General features: G+C 58.7%; 1 protein-coding gene across 1 annotated transcript in view; it reads right to left on the reverse strand.

Moving 5' to 3' along the window:
* Positions 1 to 30: 30 nt before the first annotated feature.
* ITGA10 (integrin subunit alpha 10) overlaps positions 31 to 24,981 on the reverse strand; it is a 30,198-nt gene continuing 5,247 nt past the window's right edge. Inside the window, exons 2-30 of the mRNA XM_090052882.1 lie at positions 23,591 to 23,702; positions 18,873 to 18,979; positions 18,483 to 18,571; positions 16,558 to 16,672; positions 15,658 to 15,785; positions 12,971 to 13,119; positions 12,024 to 12,174; positions 11,339 to 11,504; positions 10,928 to 11,001; positions 9,186 to 9,330; positions 8,823 to 8,971; positions 8,487 to 8,630; positions 7,924 to 8,127; positions 7,267 to 7,397; positions 6,788 to 6,954; positions 6,566 to 6,711; positions 6,088 to 6,198; positions 5,814 to 5,899; positions 4,395 to 4,536; positions 3,863 to 3,955; positions 3,552 to 3,628; positions 3,100 to 3,189; positions 2,711 to 2,795; positions 2,393 to 2,506; positions 2,223 to 2,300; positions 1,982 to 2,095; positions 1,571 to 1,666; positions 1,031 to 1,144; positions 31 to 532 (exon numbers count right to left, since the gene is read on the reverse strand). Coding sequence (XP_089909008.1) covers positions 479 to 532; positions 1,031 to 1,144; positions 1,571 to 1,666; positions 1,982 to 2,095; positions 2,223 to 2,300; positions 2,393 to 2,506; positions 2,711 to 2,795; positions 3,100 to 3,189; positions 3,552 to 3,628; positions 3,863 to 3,955; positions 4,395 to 4,536; positions 5,814 to 5,899; positions 6,088 to 6,198; positions 6,566 to 6,711; positions 6,788 to 6,954; positions 7,267 to 7,397; positions 7,924 to 8,127; positions 8,487 to 8,630; positions 8,823 to 8,971; positions 9,186 to 9,330; positions 10,928 to 11,001; positions 11,339 to 11,504; positions 12,024 to 12,174; positions 12,971 to 13,119; positions 15,658 to 15,785; positions 16,558 to 16,672; positions 18,483 to 18,571; positions 18,873 to 18,979; positions 23,591 to 23,702 — 3,431 coding nt within the window. The 3' untranslated portion in view covers positions 31 to 478. The remainder of the gene's footprint in view (positions 533 to 1,030; positions 1,145 to 1,570; positions 1,667 to 1,981; positions 2,096 to 2,222; positions 2,301 to 2,392; positions 2,507 to 2,710; positions 2,796 to 3,099; positions 3,190 to 3,551; positions 3,629 to 3,862; positions 3,956 to 4,394; positions 4,537 to 5,813; positions 5,900 to 6,087; positions 6,199 to 6,565; positions 6,712 to 6,787; positions 6,955 to 7,266; positions 7,398 to 7,923; positions 8,128 to 8,486; positions 8,631 to 8,822; positions 8,972 to 9,185; positions 9,331 to 10,927; positions 11,002 to 11,338; positions 11,505 to 12,023; positions 12,175 to 12,970; positions 13,120 to 15,657; positions 15,786 to 16,557; positions 16,673 to 18,482; positions 18,572 to 18,872; positions 18,980 to 23,590; positions 23,703 to 24,981) is intronic.

Consider the following 24,981-nt stretch of genomic DNA (forward strand, 5'->3'; position numbering starts at 1 on the left):
TCCTCCCTCTGGCACTGGCAGCAGCAAAGGTCTGGGCAGCCGCGCTGCAGGCTTTTATTGCGGATCCCCGGCCAGGCCTGGTCCATCTCCACCCTGTGCACAGGGCCATGAGCAAGGGCTGACTGGCTTCCTCGTGTCTTCTGCAGCGGGGGCCTGGGTGGGTGGTCAAGAGGCTTCTCCAGAGTCCAGGTGTGTGCCCCATGCTGGCTTCCCACTGATTGGTGCTGCATTTGAAGCTCTCGCCCAGCTGGATGTAGCTTGGGGGCACTGCTGGGGGGAAGAGCCCCGTCCTGGCACCCCTAGGCCTGGGTGGAAGGGGTGAGCCCCAGCAGAGGCAGGTCCAGCTCCAGGGGCAGCAGGAGTCCAAGGGGCTGTGGGCCTCGGGCAGAGCTGGGTGGCCGAGGCAGTGGCACATCTGCCCTTGGCTGTCCCTGGGGCTGGCAGGCAGCGGTGGAGAGTCTGTCACGGGGAGCTGTGGTCACTGCTCCTCCTTCTCCTCCTCCTGGGGCTTCTTGTGAGTGAAGAAGCCGAGCTGGGGGGAGGAAATGGCTAGTCACGGCCTGGCCCTGAGCTCCCGCCAGGAAATTGTCAGGGCTCAGGAGGGATGAAACAGGGGAGCTAGTACCCCCCCCCCCCCGACACCCCTGGCAGGCTTGAAGACCAGTAGTGCCCAGCACGCAAAGGGTGTGCTAAGCCCAGGCATTGAGTCCTGAGCCCCAGTGCTGGGAAGGTGGTGAGGGGCTGTGCTAAGTCTGACTGCTGCTTGTTTGCACCCAGCACTATTGCTGAGTGCCCAGGTCCTGGGGTCGGTCTCCCTGAGTCACGGGAGGTTGTGGCTGCCAACTGAGAGATGCCCCATCCTTCCTGCTTGCTGACCCATTCCCTGGTGACTTCAGAGCAGGGAGAAGAGCTAAGGGTGAAAGTTTGAACAAGAGCAAATGGGGCAGGACTCTTTTTGGGCTGGAGAAGAGAGATCCCAGGGCCTGAGGGTCTATCCTCCAGGCTCGGAGCCTGCCCGGCGGCCTCCTACCTTCCACAGGCAGAAGATGATCAGCGCCAGGAGCAGGAGCCCCCCCACAATGCTGCCGATGAGGATCCACAAGGAGACGGGGATCCGCTTGGGCTGGATGATCTCCAGGACCGTCTGCAAGGAGACCAGGGTGGTGGTCAGTAGTGCACAGCTACAGGGAGGCACTGAGGCTGGTATGCAGATGTAGGTGGGTGGTTTGGTAGTAGGGGCCAGTACTGGGGCATCAGCTTTGCCCCCACCAGCACATCAGGCCTGCAGCTGGCTGGGGGGGGCAGGTCTCCTAACAGGCCACATGCTCTGGGCAGAGCCGCTGGAAAGCAGCTGACTCGAATGAGCCCCCTCATCCGTGTGGCAGACACGTGGCTCTGGGGTAAATCAACCCACGGCAAGGAGTGGACGTGACCATGGTGCTGGTTCAGGATGTGGCCATTAAAACCCACTGCTTCCCAGCCAGCCATGGGCCCACAGCAGGGCAGGGTTCAATGCAGCCCCGGTGCACAGCTCCAGCAGACTTGGGGGCCACCCCCCCAGCTCTCCTACCTCCCATCGATGCACCGATTCATCCAGTACAAGGACGCTGCTCTCCTCGGCCACCAGCGCAAACATGCTGACAACTTTCACAGCCTTGAACTTGGCCTGGGGAGGGGGGAGAAGGATTTACATCAACATGGTGTGGGTGCTGGGTCTTTGATCCCTGCCACAGGGTGTTGTGAACTTCATGGACGTGGCCAAAGAGCTTGGCCATGTTGTCCTGCAGACTGCAGGAGAGGCTCGTACCCAGAAAGCTGTGCCCAGCCACGGAGGCCAGGGCACGGGAAACGCGTGCAGAAGGGCAGACTAGTCCCTAGATCCCTGCAGGGCTAGGAGCAGTCCCTGCAGCCTGTCCGAGCTGTGCAGAAGGCAGCTATGGGGGTTACGAGCCTGGACCCTTCCTGGCCGCCGGGCTCTCACCCGCTGGAAGAAGTTGTTGTGGATCACGCGCAGCAGCTGCACAGAGACCTCGGTGCCCTTCTCCAGCGGTGCCAGCTCACACGTCACAGCCTGGCACCACGCGTTGCTGCAGTTCTGCGGGGCAAGGAGGGGAGATGCCCGAGTGCCCCAAGCTGCCCGCACATATACATACATATCTGCGCTGCATACACACACACCCACCCCATGTCCCTACTGGGTCCCTGGCACAGGGGGCACTCACCAGCCTGTCCTCATGAGCAAGATTGGCAGGGTGCAGCGGGGCTGTGGCCGTCGTCAAATTCTCCAGGCTGCACGTCACCTGCGGGGAGCAGTGGGTCAGCGCTGGGGAGCCCAGCGCTGGCACCCACTTGGGGGCACAGGGAAGGGGCATGCAGTCCCCTGTGGACTCACGTTGTTGGCGAGGATGCGTGTGACAGAGAGGAAGGGGCGGCTCTGGTATCCTGCAGCTGGTAGGGCCATGCGGAGGGCCAGGCCGCTGACAGGGTAGCAGCCCAGGTTCTGCACCTGCCAGGAGAGCGGGACGAGGCCGGTGCATGGGGCTAGGGGCAGCTGCCCACCCTCCCGCCTTGCCCCAGCAGATGCTCAGTCTCCAGGAGGGAGGGGGAGCTCTGACTGCACCGTCTGGGGCTGAGCCTGGGTGCGCAGGGCCGTGCATCCTGGCCCCGAGAGCCCCCACCTTGTCCGCGTCTGCCTGGCCGGGGCGGTTACCTTCACGGTGGTCTGGAACTCGGGCCCAATGCCATTGGGGAAGGGGCTCCCCGAGTGCACCTCGTAGCGGGTCAGAGCGGCCTCGCTGCCAGGCAGAGCAGAGCCGTCAGCCCTCGGCCCAGAGCCCAGCCCCACCGCCCAGCCCAAAGCCAGGCTGGAGACGGAGGCGAGAGAGCGGGTGTAGGGGAAGTCCCCCCCCAGGTTTGGGGGGTGGGACAGAGGCCACAGCCTTCTAGGGGCCACAGCCTCACTGCCTTGAGAAGCCCAGGCCCTGCCCAGCTGCAAGCTGGTTTATACTGGATTTGTTATACCAGTGCAAAGAGGCGTCCAGCACCTTGCACCCCTGCCCTGCCCTTCACCCCACCCCTGCTCCCACCCTGGGCTCTCACCTGGACAGGAAGAGGTCGGGCTCGTAGCGGACATGGGCAAAGAGCTCGGCCGTGTTGTCCTGCAGGGTCTCGTTCACCTCCAGGCTGTCACTGGTGGGAAAAGTAGGTCAAAGCACAGGGCTCTTGTGCGGGGGAGGGGGAGGCTGGCAGCCCCCTACCACCTTCCCAGCCCCTGCCCTCAGCTGGGCCCAGTCTCCACTTCCCTTTGGTGCCAGCCCACTGCTGCAGATGGGGACGCTGAGGCACAGTGCAGTTACGTGACATAGGCAAGGCCCACCAGGAATCAGTGGCAGAGCTGGGTCTCCCAGCACTGGGGCTCAGGGCTTGATACCTGGGCCAGACTCATCGTGTCCCAAGGTCCCTGCTGCGGGGGGTGGGGAGCGGGGATGGGGGTACCCCAGGTCATTCTGGTGGGGAGGAGAGTGTGTGTGTGGGGGTGCCACAGCACTTACCTGCCTGCCACGAGCTTCACCTGGGCCCGGCTGAGCAGGGAGGAGCAGCTGAACTCGAACTCGAGGACGAAGGCAACCTGGGGGCAGCAGCGCTGAGCGGGGGGATCTGCAGCCCCCTCCCAACACAGCTGCCTGCGGGGCAGGGAGGGTAGCCACACTCTGTGGGGGGTGCAGAGGGGCCAAAATCGGGGGGCTCAGGAAGCTGCCTCCCCCCTCTACACACAGGATTGGGGCCCTTTATGAGCTCAGGATGCTGGGGGGGGTTGGACCAGGCCGGGGGCATTAGCTAAGCAGGGCTGTGGGCCACTCACCTTGGCATGGGCGCGGAAGACAGGGTAGCTCACGGCGCAGACACGGGTGTGGGGCGCGGGGGCCATGCACTCCACCTTGGGGGGGGCGTCCCCCTGTGGAGAACAGGGTGGGGGTCAGGGCCCTGACAGCCTCCACTGAGGGGAGGTGGGGTCTGGGGGCCATGACCCTGCTACCCCCCCAGGGAGAGGCTGCTGAAGCTCCCTGGTGTGCTGGGGTAGGGTCCCAGGAGGGCCATCTAGGACTATATGGACCAGTGCACTAGGCCTGAGGGGCCATATAGGCTTCAAAGGACCAGCTCTGAGGGCCAGAATGGGCTGAAGGGCCCATACAGCACCATATGGGCCAGCACATCCAGCTCTGGAGCAGGCCAGGGCCCTCATACAGCCCCATAGGGCTTCCCAGGACCATGTGGGGCTCATGCAGGACTACACAGACCAGTGCTCCCAGCTCCAGACTGGGCAGGCAGGTCCATACAGCCCCATAGAGCCCAGGGCTTTCCCTGGCTCTCCCTGCTCCCGGGGGAGGACCTGCCTTGAGCGCCAGGCTGGAGAAGTGGAGGTTGGTGGAGAAGGCGAGGGCCAGGCTGGCGTTGTAGGCGTTCTCCTGCTTGTTCTCCAGCGTTGCATCCACCAGCACCTTGCGCCGGCCCCTGCGCACAACGTACGGCTCCTGCCTGCGGCCCCCCCAGGACAGGACAGCTCCAGGGCACGGCCAGGAGGGGCCCCGTCCCCATCCCCATCCCCCCTGCCCTGTGCCCAGGCCAGGGCCTTGAGCCACCCTCTGGAGTTGGCCTGAGCTGCCTGGCTGGGTTCAGGCCACAGGGGTCTGCACATACGACGAGGCACGGAGTGGGCACGAGGGGGCGGCAAAGGACCAGGTTGTGTCACACGTGCACACATGCAAGAGCTCCCCAGGGCGCTCCCCAGCTCTGAGCTGGAGGACACTTGTATGGGCACAAACACATGTACACACACACAGACATGCTGTATAAGTGCTTGCAACATCCCCCTGGCACTGCCCAGCTTGGAAGGGAATACACACAACCCCCCCCACACACATGTGCACACATACATATATGTGCATATGCACACACATGCACATGCATATGTGCACACATGCCACATGGTAGTTGCAGGCTTCCAAACCTCCTTCCCCGTCCCTGCCCTGCCTTGTCCTGCCCTGCCCTGCCCAGCTCCAAAGGGAAATGCACACAACATACACACTCTTGCACAAATGCACACACATATGCACACACACACATACACGCACGCTGTACAAGTGCTTGCAACATCCCCCTGGCACTGCCTATCTCTGGAGGGTAGTACACACAACCCCCCCCCCCCCCACACACACGCATGCATGTATCCATGTGCCCATGCACACACATACACATGCCATGTACTACTTGCAGCCTTCCAACCCATCCTCCCTGCTCCTGGCCTTGCCCAGCTCTGAAGGGGAGGACACACAACTTACACATATACATGCACAAACACACATACACACCCAAACACATGCTGTGTAGTGCTTGCAACATCCCCCTGGCACTGCCCAACTCTAAAAAAAGACACACAACCCATGTGCACACACATGTGCGTATATGTGCACCTGTGCACACAAGCTATGTAGTACTTGCAAGCTTCCAGCCCCTTTCCCCACACCCTGCCTTGCCCAGCTCTGAAGGGGGGGTACACACATACACGCACGCGCGCATGCCTACACACACACATACACATGCGTAAGCAAATGCACACACACGCATGCATGCACACACACATCTACACACATACACATGCGTGCACACACATGTGCATGCACACACACGTGTGCCATGTAGCACTTGCACGCTTCTAACCCCTCCGCCTCCCACCATCCAGTGTTGCCCAGCTCCACTGGGGCAGTCGCCACGCAGGGCTGGGCCCGAGCCCCGTGCCCCCACGCCCAGCGCACCTGGAGCCGGCGATGTCCATGCTGGCTTGGAGCACCAGGTCCGTGACGCACTCGTTGTCCTCCCCGCAGTCCTTGAAGAAAGGCACCTGGGGCAGGCGATGGGGCTGCGTTAGCCCGTCCCCCAGCACTGGGCTCCCTAGAGGAGCAGCACATCTGGCAGCACATCTGGATCCCTCCCCCCTTCACCCTGAGCTGGCAGGGAGATGTTGCTTCCAGAAGACGCTGCCACCCCCCACCGCACAACTGCCTCCTCCAGCACCAGCCAGACACTCACCAGCTTGTGGAGGGTGGTGGGCGAGCTCTCATCCAGCACAGGCCCCCCCTCGGCATCCAGCAGCTCGAACTTGACCGTGAGGCTGACGGGGCGCAGGTAGTCGGTCGTGTCCTGCGGGCAAGAAGGGCCGGGGCAGCTGAGGCAAGGGCCCTTGATCTGGAGGGGCTCGGGGGCAGTCTCCCCAGGGGCAGGGTGGCAGGACGGTGCCGCCTTCTCCCCCAGCCTCAGGTGCAGGCCCCGCCTGCCTCTGACGACGGGAGGAGCTGGAGCCGAACCCACGTGCTGTGGGTGGTATCCAGGCTGGGGGGGGACCCTCGGGACCCGGCAGCGTGGGTCAGTGGGTAGGGCTGTAGCTCCAAATTCAGCAGAACTGGAGCTCCAGGCAAGGCCCTCGCCCTGCTTTGTTTGTGCCTCAGTTTCCCTTCCCTTCTCAGGTGACTCCAAGGCAGGAGGCAGCTCCGGCCAGGGTCCTACTCACGAAGACATGGAAGGGGTGACTCTGGCAGACCCTGCGCCCCACGGCCGCCCGGAGCCGCCTCTGCACCGTGCGCTTCTGGGAGGCGTCATCGAAGGCGGCACGGGCGCCCGGCCTCCGCTCGTCCAGCGTCACATTGTACCGGAGCCCTGGACCGAGAGGGGAGGAGGTCAGCGCCCGGTGGTGCCCGGGGCTGGCCGGGGCACGGGGCCCTGCTGTGCTCACCAAAGTGCCTCTCTCCCCTCTCGGGTGCCCGCGACGCGGCCTGGAAGCAGAGCTCAGCGCTGAGGCAGGCGGCCTCCTTGCCGCTGCGCCGGCAGCTCTTGTGGAGCACGCTGATGGACGGCGGCGTCACGGCCAGTGCCACTGCCACCTGCACGATCCGCCGGGACCTGCAATGACCCTTTGAGTCCCCATGGGGCACAGGACAGCCAGCGCTACCCCCTAGTGCCAGGCCAGTCCCCGGCACCCTCCATGGGGGCAAAGCCAGGAGTACCAGACTGGAGTGGATGAGGAGACTCCCTCCCCGTTGGAGCTGGGATGATGCCCCACGCACCCGCCCGACGGGACTGGACAATTAGAGCTGCTCTGGAGGGGACACTGCTGGGGAAACTGAGGCACGGCATGTTGCCCATCCCCGGGCCCCATCCAGCCCCACAGCCAGGCTGGCATCGGGGCCACGGCCCCGCACCTGCCCCCCTCACCTCAGCACCACGGCAGCACCCTGGGCCCCAACGGCCAGGTCCACAAGGGTGCCCCCATCGAGGTCCAGCTGCCCATCCAGGCTGCGCCCGAAGTAGCTCAGGCCGGGGCGGAAGGAGGAGGCTTCAATGCGCTGCCAGGGGAGGGGGTCATCGGTCACCTGTCCTGTGTGGGCAGCACCCCCGAACTCGGACACCTGCCCCCGGGCTGCTGAGTGAACTTGGCTGGGGTGGGTGTCAGCTCCCCACGGCGCTGCTCAGCACTGCTACTGGCTCCATGCAACTCCCCTTTCCCCTCCAGTCACCACCCTGCTCCTTGCCTCAGTTTCCCCTTCATCCAACTGGGGAGGACAGTGGAGCTCAGCAGGGCTTAGATCAAGCACTGCGGGCTGAGACTTCCCCCAAGTCACTGCTCCACTCTTGCGCCTCAGTTTCTCCTTTGCCCAACTGGGGAGGATCACAGAGGGGGGTTCAGCTCAATCGCTGTGAGCTCAGGACTTGCAGCTGCTGCCTGGCCGGAGACATGGCCCAGCCTGTGTGGTGCAGACAGAGCTGATTATTTACGGCAGGTCCTAGCATAATCCCTGAACCTGAGCGGGGCTTACAGCTGGCACACGAGGAGGGGTTAACACAACCACGCACCCTGCCCCGGCTCCTGACCTGCTTGTAGTGCGGGAGGACAGTGCCATGGGCACCGTGGTAGAGGTACACGGCCCCCCGGTGCCCGTCCTCCAGCGGTGCTCCCACCGCCACGTCATTGAAGCCGTCGTGGTTGAGGTCCGGCAGCGCAGCCAGGGCATAGCCGAAGCGCGAGTCCTGCGGCTTCCGCTCGGCCTCAAGCGTCCCGTTGGGCATCAGGAGCAGCTGGGGCAAATGGCACCCAATTCAGGCCCTGCTCGGCGCCACTCCCTTGTTACATCCCTGCAGCAGGCCTGGATAACCCATGAGCCTCTGCCCCGGTCCATATGACCTGGAGATTCTGGTGCCCTGGATGACGAGGCTTTCACCACCGGAGTTTTTTAAGATCCCAAGAGAATCGCGTCCTGTCCCATCCTCTGCTCTGGGCAGGACAGGGTTACCTCCCCAGGGCTGTGTACAGGTATAGCTGGAGTCTGCGGCCACCCCAGGACCTGGCTTCTCCCCACCCCATGCTCATTGCCCCCACGATCCAGGAGAATACCCCGCTTCATTGGGGGCAGGGAGGGAGGGGGTTGGCAACCTACCGGCCCCACTTTGTAGACATAAACCCGGCCAGTCTCTTTGCTCTGCTCACCCAGGAACATGGGGGCGGCCACCAGCAGGACGTCGGTGACCCTGTCCCCATTCACGTCCACGGGACACACCTCACTGCCGAAGTACGAGCCGATCTGTGGAGGGGGCGAGCACACATGGGGTTGAGGGTGGTTGACCCGAAGCCCCCTCACCTCGCCACCCAGTCTACCTGGATCGGCAGTGTTGGCAGGACCAGTGTTAGCAGAGCTCCATGGGGCCGGGCAGGAAAGGGTGTCTGTGGGGGTTGGGGGAACGAAGGGAGCATGGGGGTACTCCCAAGCACTCACCTGCTCCCCAACGAGGGCCTGGGATATGGCCACGCTGCCCCGGTTGCTCATCTCAAACAGGATCACCTTCCCCTTGTGCTGGAATCGGGGGGCTCCGGCAACGTACAGCCGCCGGCCGCCTCGCAGCCACACTGAGGACACGGCGTAGCCTGTGGGAGTGGGGGGAGACACCCAGGGAGCCCCGTCAGCCTGGCCTTGCAAGGCAATCCCCTTTCGACAAGGCACCTACACCCCTGCGGAGATGTGGCAGGGCTTGGGAAACCCAAGAGCCCCTCCACGACGCCCTACCCAACACCCACCTTCCCCAGCATATGCTCCCCTTCTTTGCCCTTGTCTTTGCCCTGGGGACTTGGGTGCACTGACCGAGGTAGGCGGCGTGGTTCTTCAGCTCCAGGGGGAACTCCTTGGCGAAGGCCTGCCGGGGGGGCACAATGCGCCCGCGGCGGCTCTCCTTGAGCACAGCCCCATCCCAGTCGTAGGCTCCCACAGTGCCAAACAGGATCCCGTCCTGCCCCGGGACAGATGGGATGGTGAGGCTGGGCTCTGCCACACCAGCATTTGAACCCAGATCCTTTAGTCTAAAAGCACCAGCCTGAGCTGAGCAAAACCCACCCGTGCTCCAAGCCAGGGGCAAAACAGAGACATAGGGCGCTTGTACACAGGACGGGGATTTAATCCCTAAGGTTTTATTCTGTGCCCCTTAATTGTAAAGGTGGGGTATCAAATAAAACCCTGAGAATGAAACCGTTTGAATTTTTTCGTCGTGTTATGGCGAGGAGCCTGATCCTTCTTTTCTGCCTGCCTCTCCCACAGCCAGGGAGCGAGCTGACAGTGGCATCGTTGCAATTTGCAATGTTGCAAACTAAACTACATCCCTAGGTAGTTTAGTTTGCAATGATGCGAAGTCATTTAAAACCCACTGAAGTCTTACACTGTATGCCATTAAGCCACACAAAACGACATTTCCATCACGTGTACAAGTTAATGGCATCACATGTACAAGCGCCCGTAATATCTTGCTATGGCCCAGACACTGCTGTGGTGTCAGGACCAGGTGAAAGCCCTGAAAAGGAGCTTTCCCCTCCAGGCGGGCTATAGCAGCAGCAGAGAGGCCTGTGTCTACTGCCACCCCCAGCAGTAAAAAAACCACATTGGATGATTTCTTTTGGTTCAGATGTTCCCCTTTTTCAGTTCCTTGTGGTTGCTGTCTGAGATTTGGGCTGGGTTTAAGGGTTTCTAGCTTTGGAAAGGGCTGTTCTCCCTTAAGTCAATGGTCGCACCATCCCCTGACTCCAGGAGCTGGCGATTTAGGCACAGCATCAATTTTTCTAAGAGCCAGGATAATACCGTGGGCTGGCTGGCCTGGGAGAGGGGATAAAGAGGCTTCTACTCACTGTCCGGGCTGGTTTTTAGGAGGGAAGAGGCCCAGGACTGGCTCCCCCTGCACTGCAGCCTGCCCCGATGGAGCAGAAATTAGCAGCAGCAAGTCAGGGAGAGTGGTCATTGCCCACGAAATCCCTGCTCCCTGCTGCTCGTTGGTTTTTAATAGACACGAATGCCAGCAGAGGCGGCTGCGTTCGGAGACTCCTATCGCCCCCAGCTTCGCTCCCTGGGTCCCCGCGTGGTTATGAATCACAGGGACCTTCCTGGGAGCCAGAAGCTGAATTCCCAAAGTGAAATACTTCTCTCCTTCAAGTATTTCAGGCTTTCTGTCCTTGTCACAGAGACCTGGAGAGAGGCCACAAGGCCCTGTTTCCTCCCTGTCTTCTCAAGCTGAAGACAGTCAGGGCCTCGTGCTGTTTTCTCAGTGGAAGAAAGCAGGGAGCGGGGCTGAGACATGCTGAACTTTCCACTTCTGCAACCTCCCCGTACAGCCGGGTAGGACAACGGGGGCAGGAGCAGGGCAGCACCAGGGTCTAGTGTCTGGGCCAGTGGATGGGAACAGTCACAGGGAGAGGCCTGACATGCTCTGCCACTGCTTTCCTGTATGACCTTGGTCAAGCCATTTCACCTCTCTCCATGCCTCGCTTTCCCCTTTTGTTTGTCCAGCAGGATTGCCTGTATGTACAGCACCTAGCACAGCCACCCTTGGACATCGGCCTTACCTCCAGGAGGTGCGTGGAGAAGCCAATCTGGGACATCTCCAGTTCAAAGGAGCTCTCATTATCGCCGTGAGTGCCTGGTGGAGGGGAGAGAACACAACTCAATCAGCGCCATTTGGGTTGCGGAGACCTGGGGGGTCCAACCTTGGCCAAAGCAGGGCAGTGGGCTCGGCTATGAACTGAGGCTCCAGAAACTTGGTGGTGTTAACACCTTCATGAAGAAGATATCCCAGCTTTCCCCCACTGCCAAATTTCCAGACCCATGGAGAGCCCTGCAAGCTGGATGCCATGACCCTCATGGGCCGGATCCAGCCCATGGGTTGTATCTTGGCCACCCCCAGGGTCAGAACCAGGGTCCGTAGGAGCCCAGCTCTGCCCAGCACCGGCTGCTTCTGGACGGCCCATCCCTGCTACCTTCCAGGCTGAAGATCCTGTCCCCCAGGGCATCCACGATGTCATTCAGGGCTGCCTCATCCGTCACGTTGAAGAAATACTTCTCATCGGGGTCGCTGGCAATGTACTTGATCTCACGAATGAAGGATTCAGGGTCCTGTTGCCGGCGAATGTAGTGTCCGAGGACCTGGGAAGGCGGGTGGTGATGTGGGGGGAAGGTTGGGCAGGGGTCCTCTCTCATGAGCAGGCTGGAAAATCCTTTTCCCTCCCCGCCCCGGACAATGAATATTTGGCAGGGGACCAGTTAGAGGACTGGAACATGCCAGGGTTGAGAGGGCTGGGGGACCTGAGCAACGGGCTAGGGCAGGGGCGACAAAACTAAAAACCAGTGAAGAGAAGGAAGGAAGGAAAGGACGAGAAGGAAGAAGAAGGGGATGGAGAAAGGGGGCAAAGAGGTGGAATAAGGGGTCTACTCTCCTCTGCAGGGCTGGGCCTCATAAGATGCTTCATGAAGGAGATATCCTAGTGCCCATTATATAGATGGGCAAACTAAGTCGGGGGAGCAGGTGCAGCCCACCCAGGGAAGCATTGGCTCCTCTATCCTCAGGGCCCTACACACCCAGCCCTGCAGGAAAGACATGCAGGAAGGGAGCAGAGCAGACAGGCTGCCCCAGGGCAGGAGGCTGGCACTGTCCCAGCAGCTCACCGCAATGGCGTAGCGCGTGATGTTGCGCTTCTCGCACTCAGCCAGGGCCCCCGGCAGCTCGTCCCCGTCGTGGGACTCACCATCAGTCACCACAATCATCAGCTTGGTGGCTCCTTCCCGCCCGCCATGCTCCAGGCTGAAGGCCTCCGTGCTGGTGGCAGAGAGTGGCGCTGAACAGGGTTGGAAGTGACCACCCCAAGACCCCCGAAGAGATCAGTGGCAGAGTGCCAGCACCCTGCCCACACACCCCAGACACCCCCTCTCTGGCCTCCAGCAGTGCAATATCAGTGTTAGGGCAGGGTCTATTATACAGGGCAAGGAATGGGGAGAAGCTAAGTGACATGCCCAAGGCCTCATGGGGAGTCAGTGGCAAGGAAGAGATTCGGCCCCCACATCTCCCAGCACAGAGCCCTAGCAGAGGTCTCCCCTGCCTCTGGGACCTGTGTCTGCATGGCCTTCCCTGAGGCCAGGCTGCCATCACGCCCCGCACCAGGGCGCTGCCGCTTGCTGCTGTGATGCCCCTGGGTGCTCGTACCACATTGCACCATGTTTTCTCACGGAAGCAAGAAACCTCTGCCCACGGATTCCCAGCCCCTCTTCCTCTCAAGCCCCCAGACAGCTCATTGCAGGCAGCTGGGCTGTTGCTTTTACCCTGGGCAAGCTCTGTAGGCCTCCACCACCCTCCCCAGGGCAGGCCGAGGTGTGTGGGGTTTGCTGGGCTGGGCCCAACCTCAGTGCTGTCCTCTCCTGCCCCAGCTGCATTTTCTCTTCCACACCCTGCCGGTGGTGTTATTAACGGTCATTCTCCCACCCCAGAGCTGGCTGCATTTCTGCACTGGGACCCAAGCACCCTAATGCTTTCTCAGCTCCTCACGGGCCGTCGGTGCTATCCCTGGGCCCTTCTGTGAGAAGGATATCCCCTCCGGCACCGCCAACCCCGCACACACCAGGCCGTGTGTATAGCAAACGCCGTACGCGTCTCCCTGCCCTCCTGCCGGCTGATGTTCTTCGCGGCCTCCACCACCTCCTCCGCCGTCTGGTAGTCACGCAGGCTCCATTCGTGGACCGCTTTCTCCCCATATTGAAGCACCCCGACCTGCAACACAACAACCCCTCGTGGGGTTAACGTCTTCTCCCTCCAAAGTCCGGCCTTGGAGAGGGCTGGAGGGATGAGATCGGGGTGCTCAGAGGCTGGGGTTCAATTCCCAGCTCTAGGGCAAGCAGCTTGAGCTCGGCTTGTGCCTCAGTTTCCTTGCCTCGAGGTTTTGTTTTGCACATTTCATAGCTTTGAGGCAGTCAGCAATGAGGTCCCTTGCCCGATTTGCAAAGGGGAAAAGGCAAAAGCTGGCTGGTGGAACAGTTCTGCCCCTGGAAAAGGCTGATTCAGCTGGGTCCACCCTGCATGGGGGCAGCACACGGACAGCCTCGAGATCAGAGCTCAAAGAGCTGGAAAATCCCCAGCATGTTCCTGTGATTCACACCCCTCGCTGGTCAAATCCTCCCCTGTATCTGCAATGATCACTGGGTTCAATAAGCAATTGTTACTAGGGTGGCCATTATAGAGGGCAGTCCGGTTGTCCTCTATTGATATGAAACCCGACGCCTTTATGTCTTCTCTTCAAGAAGAGAAAAATAGAGGACATAAAGACGTCGGGTTTTGTAGGAATAGAGGACAGGGGACAGAGTAGCAGAAAACCAGAATGTCCTCTGTGATGCCCACCCTAATCACTACATTCAACTTCCGCCCAGGGCTGGTCCGTCAGGTATTTGACCACCAGTCCAGCGATGCTAGCATAGATACTCATGGGCAAGGGGGAGAGCCCCTAGCTCTCTTTCCCCATGTTCAGTCAAGATGCAGCTATCAATCAGTGGCCATTTCAGCCTCTGTATAGCCCACTGCAAGATCTAATGGCCCGTTTGCTAGCCCAGGGCAACCAGACTCCAGAAAGCCCTTGAGAGCCCTCAGGTGCTCACACAGGAGCACCATGTCTTGCGCGGGGTCACCGGGATGGGGCAGCCATGGGCAGAGAGCTCGCTGGAGATGTCGGGTCAGAGGGGTAGGGGGTGTTTGGCTCAGGTGACCCCCCTGCGGCCTCACTCCTGGCCTTGGCGGAGGATTTGCTGATTCAGCGCCCAGCCCACCCCGGGGGCCAGGCTCCCTCCCCTCCCCAGCTGGCGTCAGGTTTCCTGTTTTCCATGGGATTTTTCGACGTGCTGACGCCGGCTCTGGGCAAGTGGCGGGTCGCGCTCCTTTGCGTCAGGGCAATGCCAGGTGCAAGGCGTTACAGGACATGGCTAACAGCAACACTGCTGGCGGGGAAGGGTGCTGTGACAGCGAGATGCGGGGCATTTTGGGAAGGCGCCAACCAGGGCAAATGCGGGGCGGCCCAAAGCCATAGTGGGGGGAGAGCAAAGGATTCTGGGAACTGGCTGGCAAGACACCCCCAGAGCCCGGGCACTTGCCCCTTCCCCCAGGCAGCAGCCCTCAGCGGGACAAAGGCCCGACACCCCCCAGAAGGGGCTGAGCGCATCCGAGGCAGCGGGCCCTGCCCTCAGGATCGGGCCCCCGCCGTGGCGGGGGTGCAGCCCTGACTCAGCTGCTGCCTTGGCGAGTCAGCAGATCCCAGTCGCTGCTTCCTGCTGACTCATCCGGAGGATGTGGGGAGCAGGGGGTGGCCACGGGCATTTCTTCGGGAAGCCCATTTCCTTTCATCCCCTTGTGGGGGCTGAGGCCATTCACAACCTCTCTGGCCTTGTCCCCTTGCCCTCCCCATGTCCCATCTAGACCAGACCCCTCCGGGACCATGGACATACTGGCAGCAGTGCTCACTCAGCTCCTTTCCCCCCTATTCAGATCCAGTCAAGGACCCCAGGCCAGGACACACTTGTACCAGTATAACCAGCATGACACTGGCATAAAAAAGCTGCAAATAAGTGACACAAATCCCTGGACCTGGGGTCACTCAACCTGGTGAAGAGGTGTGATGGGAAGAATCAGGGGTGAGATGACACTGTTATACCAGTTATACCAGTTTAGGCATCATCTGTCCATACCCATACCAGGGTAACCGTCTGCTGAAGGCATCTTACCTGCTCCCCTACCTAATGGTGAGTCTGTTGCAGCTACCTACTGGGGGAGTTACCCCGGAATAGCTGCACATCTGTCCCTCCCTGTTCACTGTGTAATTTATACTGCCGTACAAAACTCACTGGAGCATGTGTATGTCTGTCCAGCGCCTGTGGTATCTCCAGGTGCTCAAAGCCCTGCCCCATGTTTGAGAGAAGAGGATGAGACCTGGTGTTTGCAAATGTCTGCCCACTGATCTGGTGCAACTGTTTCATGGGTCCACTCCTATCGCACAAGAAGGGAAGCTAAATTGAACTGGATTGCAAGCTGGTTTAAACCAGAATTTCGTCACGTGTACAAGTGCCCAAATAGCTGCTAAATGACCATACATTAGCTTTAGCTTAATCCGGGATAGAGTGGGCACAGCTGGTAACTTCTGAATCCAGACTGTGATTACATCTGCCTATGCCCTGCCATTTCTGCTTAGTGATCTTAATTCACACCAGAGCAGTTTCCCTGCGATCCACCCCAGATTGATATTGAGGACCACAGTACCCACGTGTTCACCTGGATTTGCTCTGGGTCGATGAAGAATTTGCTGAGGATGTTACTGAGGAAATTCTGGACCTCGTACCATGGGTAGATGCTGTTGGAACCATCCAGGACAATCACAATGTCCATGTAGGTGGAGCACCCTGGAAACACACACACACGTCCACACACATACACGAACGGGTCAGTGTGAGAGCTGGGGGTTTATTCCCCACACCTCTACCAAATAAATATTATTTTTCCAGGACAAAATCACAGTCGGGGTGGGTAGAAAAGTGCTGCTACCATGGGTGGAATTCAGCACATAGTTTCAGCTGAAAAAATAAAGGGAAAAATATTTGGAAAAGGATGAACATTCAGATTTTTCATTCCAAAAATTGCCCACATTGAAATTAAAAAAAAAGAGGCAAAAAAAGCCAGAAACAAAACAGGCTGTTTTGGCTTCAGGGTTTCCTTGCACTTGACCTGAAAGCAGCTGCAGTAGAGGGATGGGAGCAGGGGCTTGGGGGAGACGGGTCAGTGCCTTCCTGTTAAAAGCAGCAGGACTCCTGGGTCCCATCCTGTGTCTGAGGGCAGCGAGAGAGGAAACGGGGCAGAGCTAAGGGTGCTTTGAAATGCCTCTCTCCCGTGCAACAAGCTGCTAAAAACCAGGTTGTGCTTTGCAGCTGGTTGCATGGCATGGGTGTCAGAAGCAAAGCATTCTGGGAACAGGATCTCAGGCCGGTTGTCTCTCCAGGACACTGCATTCAGCCTGGATGTCTTGCACTGTCCCAGCTCACCTGGACCATCCTGGTGCAGGGAGAGCAGAGCCATGCACGGCTCACAGACCAGGGGTCCAAGCCAGGCGTGGAGATCTCCAGCTGTGCTGGGCTCTTCCCCCACCCCCATGCACCCAGGCAGGTGGCTCCCACTTACTTTGAGCCGTGGGAGCAATGGTCTCGGTCGGGCGGAAGTCGCTGTCCACTTTGGTGCAAATGCCCGTGCTGAACATGGAGGTGCCACACTCCTGGGACCAGAGCGGGGCACAGGCCTGTGGGCAAGGGAGATGCGTGTTAACCCTGGCTATGCACCCGCTGCCTGCCCAGGACCTCTCCAGCCCGTAGCCTTGCAAAGGGGGGCACTGCATGAGAGCTGAGACCCCGTTCCCAGGGAGACCTGGGGGAGGGGGTGACTGGCTGTTCTGGGGGACTCTGCCTAGGCCTGCATGTTTTTGCTGGGCTCCATCTCCACCCAACCGAGTGCTTCAGCTCCACAGACACCCCACCCAGCCCTGCTGCCCCCAGCCCTGCCTGCACTCAGGGCTGCATCTGCTCCTGGCAGGCGCTGCACTGAGCAAACCCGAGGCAACCACAAAAATGCAGGGTGTCAGCCTCAGCTCCGGGAACGCCCAGCCAGACCGAGCTATATTCGTCCTCCTGCAAGGGCACAGACTGGGGACAGGGACTTGTCGTCCCCCCACCCGGCACCAGCCGGCAGTGCCCCAAGGGACCTGGTCGTCAAGAGGCAGCTAATTGCAGCTCCAGGGTGGAAAATCCAGCTCCACATCATCTCCGCTGTCTAATCTCCCCGTCAGCCCTTCTGGCCCTTCCAGTCTCCACATCTTTGCCCCCCACCCCCCCTCTCCCCATCCTGTAAAGCTTCAAACTTTCCCCACTGCAGCAATACTTCTGGGGTTGGGAGACTTGCCACAAGAGCCCAAGAGGTGCAGATGCCCTTCCCCAGCCTTGTAGGGGGTCACACTGAGGAAATGCAGACAGATGCAACAGCCACATGGAGCCACCCCCATGTCAGAAAGGGACAGGGAGTCAGCCCCATACTCCATCCTTAGCCTCATGTCAAGGTGGGGGGTCAGGATTAGCACCCCCAGCTCTGTCCCGGAGACACCTACTGCAGTGGGAAATGGGCAAAAACATGCTCTGAGTAGCAGGGGCCAGCTGGCACTGCTGGGAGCCCAGCCCAGATTAACCAGTCCTGCCACAATACTGCTGTGACCGCAGCACAGGGACACCCAGAACCCACCGAACGGGTGTCTGAGGCCATTTCTGGCCTGGTTTTAGGAATGGAAATAGGAACGACAGGTGTTGTGCCCCACTCCCCTAGGCTAGCCAGCCCCTTGCCTGGCCTGCTTCCCCTGGGATAACCCTGGAAAGCAGCAAGCGAAGGGGAAAAACATCCGGACACCGAATATTGAAAAGGTTATGGGCACAAAAGCAGCCTTCATGGGGAGGCAGCACCAGGGACCCTGTGCTCAGGGGAGAGGGACAGAGGGACTGGGAGGGGACGATCCGATACAGCTGATGCATGGGTCTTTCTTCCAGCTACCCTGCAGCCAAACAATTCCTCCCCTCCCAGCCTTCCCAGAGAGGGCAGAGCTGGGTAAACCACTGCTGCAAAAGGGGCACCCCAGCTTCAAAACCTCCCTGGCTCAGGAGCATGGCTTAGCCTCAGCATTTATGGCAGGAAGCCCCAAGGCAGCAAGCGGAGAGCAGGGTGAGTTTGCCGAGAGCCTCAAACAGCAGCTGGGAGAGGTGCGAGCTGTCCCATTCAAGCTCAAGGAGCCCTGAGGCAGGGCACCATCCCAGCCTGCTCCCCAGAGCCATCTCCCACGCTGACCTATGTGCTGACATGCACCCCCAGGGGACACTCTGGTATCACGGTGCTAGGCGCTGTACATGTAACTCGTGGGGAACAGCTGCCTCGTGTATGGTATCTGGTACAATAGGCCCCTTGTCTCTGCCTCAACACCCTTTGCAGGGCTGGGGAGTAAAGACAAATGGCTTTCCAGGCACAGAAATGCCAGCGGTGGGTTTTTCCAGCCCATGGGGAAGACCTCTGCTTACCACAAACCCTTCGCCCTTGTTGTCCACGAGCGTCATCCCAAAGTGCATGTTCTTGATCTGCTTGGAGACGTTGCGGAGGGCAGTGTCACCTGCGGCAAGGTCCCAAGGGTGATGGAGGGAGAGAAGAAACAGTGTGAGAGGCTGCCCAAGGGAATTAGAGCCCCTTGCCCTCCCTGCATGGAGCTAGGCCCCTCAATCCCTTCTGCACCTTGGCAGCAGCCACCTCCTTTCTGAAAGCAAATGCCAATGGAGATTTTTCACCTCTGAGGTGGTAGACTTAGTGCTGGGGGTTGTGAACAGGCCAGTGGACTGAGGAATCACAATGCCTCCAAAGCCCTTGGGCAGGAGATGTATTGCCCAAGTGCCCCAGGGTTTTTCAGACCTTGTTACCTAAGTGGACCTGGCTGCAGGAGCGGTTCCTGGATCCCACCGCGCACTTGTAGACATCCCCTCGCCTGTCGTCGGCTGTGCCCTCCCACGGTGCCCCCACCAGCAGCCTGTGGAGGGAAGAACAGGGGACGTCAGCCCAGCACCAGAGTGGATGGAGATTTGTCCAGCATCAGCAGGACTCATCCCCCCCCGGGGGGGAACAGGACACCGGAGGGGCTGCCCCCTTCAGGGAAAGAGCACATGGATAGTTGGGACAAAACCCAGCAGGTGCCTGGACAGGGTTTTAAAGGCACAAGCTGCCCCCAGCGCCTGTCAGTCCATAACTGGCTCCCAGCAAGTGGATTTGTTGCCTCTTCAAGCATCTGTTTGCAGCAAGGCAGGAGAATCACTGGTGATCTAGGCTGGAACGGTTCATGTTCTTCATTCATCATCTTCGGCTCTCACCAGGCAGGACCCACACTACATCCCACAGCATTTACCGAGTGGTGGAAGAGCGCAAGCTCCAGTTTACAGCTGGGGGAAACTGAGGCCCGGAAGGGGAGTGAAGCACCCTGCCCACAGTCATACAACAAGCCGCTGGCCCAACAAGAGACACTGTCCCACTCCAACTTTAGCCACTACACAAACTTCCTCCCAGAGCAGGACGTTGCGGGGGGTAGAAATTGGGTAGCGCTCCTTTAAATGGCTGGTGAGCCCTTTAGTGGCACTCATTGGGTGTGTCTACATGTGCGTATTTACTGTGCAGTAACTGAAGGGGCCAGCGGGGAGATCATGCTCAGGGGCAACTAACACGGGTTCATTAGTGGCAGGTCCTTGTTAGACCAACCTGGTGGCCTTCTACGACCAGGTCACCAAATCACTAGATGCAGGGGTAGCAGTGGACATAGTCCTCCTGGGCTTCTGGAAGGCCTTCGACACTGTCTCTCACCTCGTTCTCATTAAGAAACTGGGGGGCTGTGGTGTCAACACCCACACAGTCAAATGGGTCGCCAACTGGCTGGAGGGCCGCACCCAGAGAGTGGCGGTGGATGGGTCATTTTCGACCTGGAGGGACGTGGGCAGTAGGGTCCCCAGGGCTCGGTCCTCGGGCCCGCACTGTTCAACATCTTCATCAGTGACTTGGACGAGGGGGTAAATAGCACCCTGTTCAAATTCGTGGATGACACTAAGATGTGGGGGGACATGGGCACGCTAGAAGAGGGAATAGGCTGCAATTGGACCTAGACAGGTTACAAGGGTGGGCAGATGAGAACAGGATGGGATTCAACACTGACAAGTGCAAGGTGCTGCACCTGGGGAGGAAGAACCAGCACCATACCTACAGGCTGGGGAACGCCCTTCTCATCTGTGCAGGCAGAAAAGGATCTTGGAGTCATCACTGATGCCAAGATGAACAGGGCCGGCAGTGTGGGGAGGCAGTCAGGAAGGCCAACCGCACCTTGTCGTGCATCCACAGATGCGTCTCGAGCAGGTCCAGGGAGGTGATCCTCCCCCTCTATGCGGCACTGGTCAGGCCGCAGCTGGAGTACTGCATCCAGTTCTGGGCGCCGCACTTCAGGAGGGATGTGGACAGTGTGGAGAGGGTCCAGAGGAGGCCACTCACTTGATCCGGGGGCAGCAGGGCAGGCCCGACGAGGAGAGGTGATAGGACCTGAACCTGTTCAGCCTCCACAAGGGAAGGCTGAGGGGGGAGCTCGTGGCCTGTTACAGACTAGTCAGGGGGGATCAGCAGGCATTGGGGGAGTCCCTGTTCCCTCGAGCACCACCAGGAGTGACCATGAATAACGGTCACAAGCTGGCAGAGGGGAGATTCAGGCTAGACATCAGGAGGTGCGACTTCACGGTCAGGGCGGCTAGGGTCTGGAACCAACTTCTAAGAGAAGTGGTGCTGGCTCCTGCCCTGGGGGTCTTTAAGACAAGGCTAGACAATCACCTTGCTGGGGTCATTTGACCCCAGTGCTCTTTCCTGCCATGGCAGGGCATCGGATTTGATGATCTGCTCAGGTCCCTTCTGACCCTACCTACTATGAAACTATGAAACTATGATGGGTCTTAAGAGTCCAAGCCTTGAGCCACAGACCCATATGCAGAAGTCACAGGTCTTTCCACAGGGCAGAGCTGGCTGTAGGCTGGGATTCGTCTCCTTTCCATAAGCTGCGGTGCCATTGGAGGTGTTTAGCAGCCAGGTTGTCCCAGCTCTTAATGTCAGTGTCTTGGGGTCAGCCTTCAGTGTGTCCTTGTAGCCATCCCTCTGGCCACCGTAAGATCTCAGGCCGTAACTATGCCAGGTGTAGAGCATGGTAGTGATTTAAAACAACGGGTCCTGGCAGACCTGAGGAAAGAACCTCTGAGGCCCTGGGAAGAATCGAAACAACCAAAGAAAACCTTCAGTGGGAAGAAAAAGAAATGAGAGAAAGTGAGAGAGGATGGAGGAAGGAAACAGAAGCCGTGTTGGATGATCTCTGCGCGCTGGCACCAAGGATCAGCCCAAGCGTGAGACAGCGTCGATGGACAGGGCAGCTCACTGGGTCCCTGGCAAGCACAAGTGGCCTCTGTCTCTTGCTCCCCAAGCATCAGCTCTGGAACGGAGATCAACAGCCCCCGGATTTCCCCCGTGATTTTTCATCCTGTTTCATAACGTGCATGTAACCAACACACAACATGCACAAGCGCCCACAGAGATCGAGGATGGTGTGTGGAGAGGGCACTTGCAGGGGGCTCCAGATACCTGGGTTCATTTCCTCTGCCACGGATTCCCTGCGTGACCGTGGACAAGTCCGTCCAGCTCCCAGTGCTCCCATCTCAGAGGTGCAATAGCCCCTCTGTGCCTCAGTTTCCTTTGGGAATAACAGCACAGCCTTACAGCACCGGAGACATAAGTTAGGCACAGAGAAAAGAAACCATATATAGGCCCTAGGCTGATTTACTCTCTTCCAAGCTGGTGCTTTTACCATTCCTCGCCCCCTTCCCCCCAAACCCATAAACCAGGGTCAAATGACAGAGCAGATCCCTTTAAAGACCCCCCAAGACATGGGCAGGTGCCCTCGACTGTGGAATTCAGCATGGCTGAAAGTTCACCACGTAGGGGCGAAAAGCACCGTATTCGTTGGCAAACCACACTGCCCCAAATAAGACACGCACCTAGTTTGGGGAAAGCAGAATGAAAGTGGAAAAAGGAAAGATTTTCTTTTACGCCAAACTATTCAGAATTGGTTTCTTCATTAAAGACGCACCAATTTTCAGCCACTAATTTGTAGGAAAGAGGTGAGAGTGGTACGTGAATAAATAAGATAGATATTTAACCTTAAAACTAAAATGGGGGTCTCAAATGAGTCTCCTTTTCTTAGAGGTTTCCAGTGCTTTCATCAGAAAACCTGAGCACTTTGGGCTCGCAGTTTGTTAGGTTTTGGGCCAATGTGTCTTTTTGTTGTTGTTGTTTTCGTGCAAGGAAAAGTCATTTTTGAAATTGCTTCTCTAAGCCGCACCCTGAGAACCCCCCTGTAAAGGGCTCTGGGCTTGGAGACCCTGTTCTAGCCCAGGGAGACTTGCCGTGCCTTTACGTGCTGCCTTACATGTGCAGATGGACTTGCCTTTGCTGGAGGAGCTGGTGCCAGAGACGTGTTTGTTTGGTCGTGACCAAGGAAGCAGAGGGAGCCATGGTCACGAAAGTCTGGTGTAGCCGAGTGCCAGCACAGGGCTGAGAGTAGATGAGTTTTGCAGGGGCCGTGTCCTGTTCATTGCCAGCTGCTTGCTACCTTGATCATATCCATTGCTCCCCCACCCTGGCAGGGCTCCTGTCGCTCCCCAGCGAAGCTGGGAGAGGGGGCCGAATGCAGCACAGCTTGTCTGTCCATCCCTGTCTCTTCCATCAGGGCCACCGTGCAGGGGTCACATGCTCGTGGCTTCGGGCCAGCACTGGGCTTAGATCCCCTCCTTGCACTGACCCTGACGCCGGGGGCGCTTGTACACGGTGGGAGATGGGCTGGAGCACTGAGAGGTTGTTCCATGCAACCACTGACAGCAGCTTGGCCTGGCCTTGCCTCTGCCCCTCCAGCCCCCGGAAAAAGACCCTGGTCTCAGTGGCAGACAATCCCAAGGCTTCCCTGGCCCCCCTTGGGCAAGCCTGTTTCAAGTGGCAGCTGAGCCTGGACTGTAAGTCACCCTAGGTGTCTCTTAACAACGCAGAATGGGGGCCAGGTGGAGTCGAACTGGGATTTACACGTGGATTTGAACCGGGAAGCAACCAGCTGGGGAAAAAAAAAAAACAGCCCCCTTCACTCTCCTCTGGCTGCAAACCATTTTATCCAAGGACAAAGTGCAAGTGTATGGATGTCCACACCTGTTGCCCCGGATAAATCCTTAAAAAGCTTCCCAGGTAAAAGGTAGGAACAGCATATCCTGCGATACTACAAAGTGTGTCTGTACAGTTATCCCAGGTGGATCTGTGCAGTTATCCCGGGATTGCACCACTGAATTAATGGCAGAAAAGCGGCAGTGCTTTCAGCCATTTGCTAAACCCCAATTAGAAGGGTGATGTGTGTACAGGCCACTCCCAGGATATGTCGGTCCCAGGACAAACAAGGCACAATTTATCCCAGGACAAATGCAACATCTGTTCCTAACCTCTGTTCACCCTGCTCCGCTGAATCTGATGTCTCATGTGAGCAGCCTACCACTGTCAAAATGGCAGCAGTGGGTATAAATCTCCCAGCACTCACCATTTCTGCCCTCCGGCTTCGTGCTGCAGGACTTTGTAGCCAAACTGAGCCTCCGACGGGCCGTGGAAGATCTGGGGTCTCTTCACGTCCATGTTGAAGGACACGCATAGCCCTGGAGGGAGAGAGGGAGCACAGCGTTACACCAACCCAGGGGGTGGGCCCTGAGAAAGGAGAAGGCAGACACGTCTCATTACTGTCCGGAAGCTGAGCCTCCACGTGTGACAGGTCTGAAGGAAACAATACAACGCAGCTGGGACGGGGGCAGGCATCTCTGCCGGAGTTTGCCGAGAGCCTGAAACAGGAGCGCTGAAAGGTGAAGGCCCTCCTTTGTTGTAGCGAGTGCCGCTTTGAGTGCCAACACTCATCCCTCTCAAAGTTCATAGCAAGGCAGTGGAGGATCGTCGTCCTCCCCCTCTCTTAGATGGGGAAACTGAGGCAAGGAAACAAGAAGTGACCTGCCTGAGGGCACCCAGCTGGGCAGTAGCAGATATGGAAACCAAACAGAACCAGCTCACCCAAACCAGCCTCCTCCCATGAAGACCTCCATGATCTAGTCTGGGAGCAATTATTGACACACGGTAGCAGAGGGATTTAACTGGTAGCCAAGGCATTCACCCAAACACGCGCAGACCCCGCAATGTCAGGATGCTTCAAAAAGTTGGAGAAACGTTTTTTTCAAGGGCTCTGAACTCCTGCACTTGGGGGATGGGGGATGGCATGCAAATAAGGCAAATTAACATCGCTGCTGCCAGAGCAGCTAAGCATTGCCGGGGTACCCAGGGCCCATGCCCATGGGAAGAAAGGGTGGTTAGTTGATGTGGGTTTTTGCTGTGGTTCCAGCTTCTGATGTGTTCAGCCCTGCCATCCGCATGAGGGTTTAACACGTCTTCAAAACATCCCCCTGCTTTCCTAGCAATTAAGGAGGCTCTAACGAAATGGTCCCCGCCCCAATGGCTTATGAATGAGACAATAATGGGTCAATGGGGCATCGAGAGGGGAAAGGGCTGGGTCAACACCTGCATCCTTACAAACAAACCCAGACTCCGGCTTAGCGGAGGGGTCTCCAGCTCCTGCCTAGGCTCTGGGCCTCTGGCTGCTCTCTGCTGTCCCAAGCTCTGGGTCCCCGTCTCCTTGTCTGGACTGTTTCAGGTTACCCATGGCTCAGGCAGCCAAGACAGCCAAGACGTGGGCAGGTTGGAGCCCTCTCAGCCATGTTCCCCCCGGCCGGCTGCAGGAAACTTTGCTTGCTCTCACCCCATGGATTGCATTAGCTGATGTGGCTGGGAGCTTGGTCTTCCAGGGGCAGGGAGTTTGCAAACTGGGTTAGCCCTTCATGGAAGCTACCTCTCCGGGGAGGGGGCAGCTCATTCACACTCCTTTCCCCTGCAGAG

This window comes from Crocodylus siamensis, chromosome 6 (assembly GCF_052110815.1).
Source record: "Crocodylus siamensis isolate JL-2025a chromosome 6, ASM5211081v1, whole genome shotgun sequence".
Taxonomy (NCBI): Eukaryota; Metazoa; Chordata; order Crocodylia; family Crocodylidae; genus Crocodylus; species Crocodylus siamensis.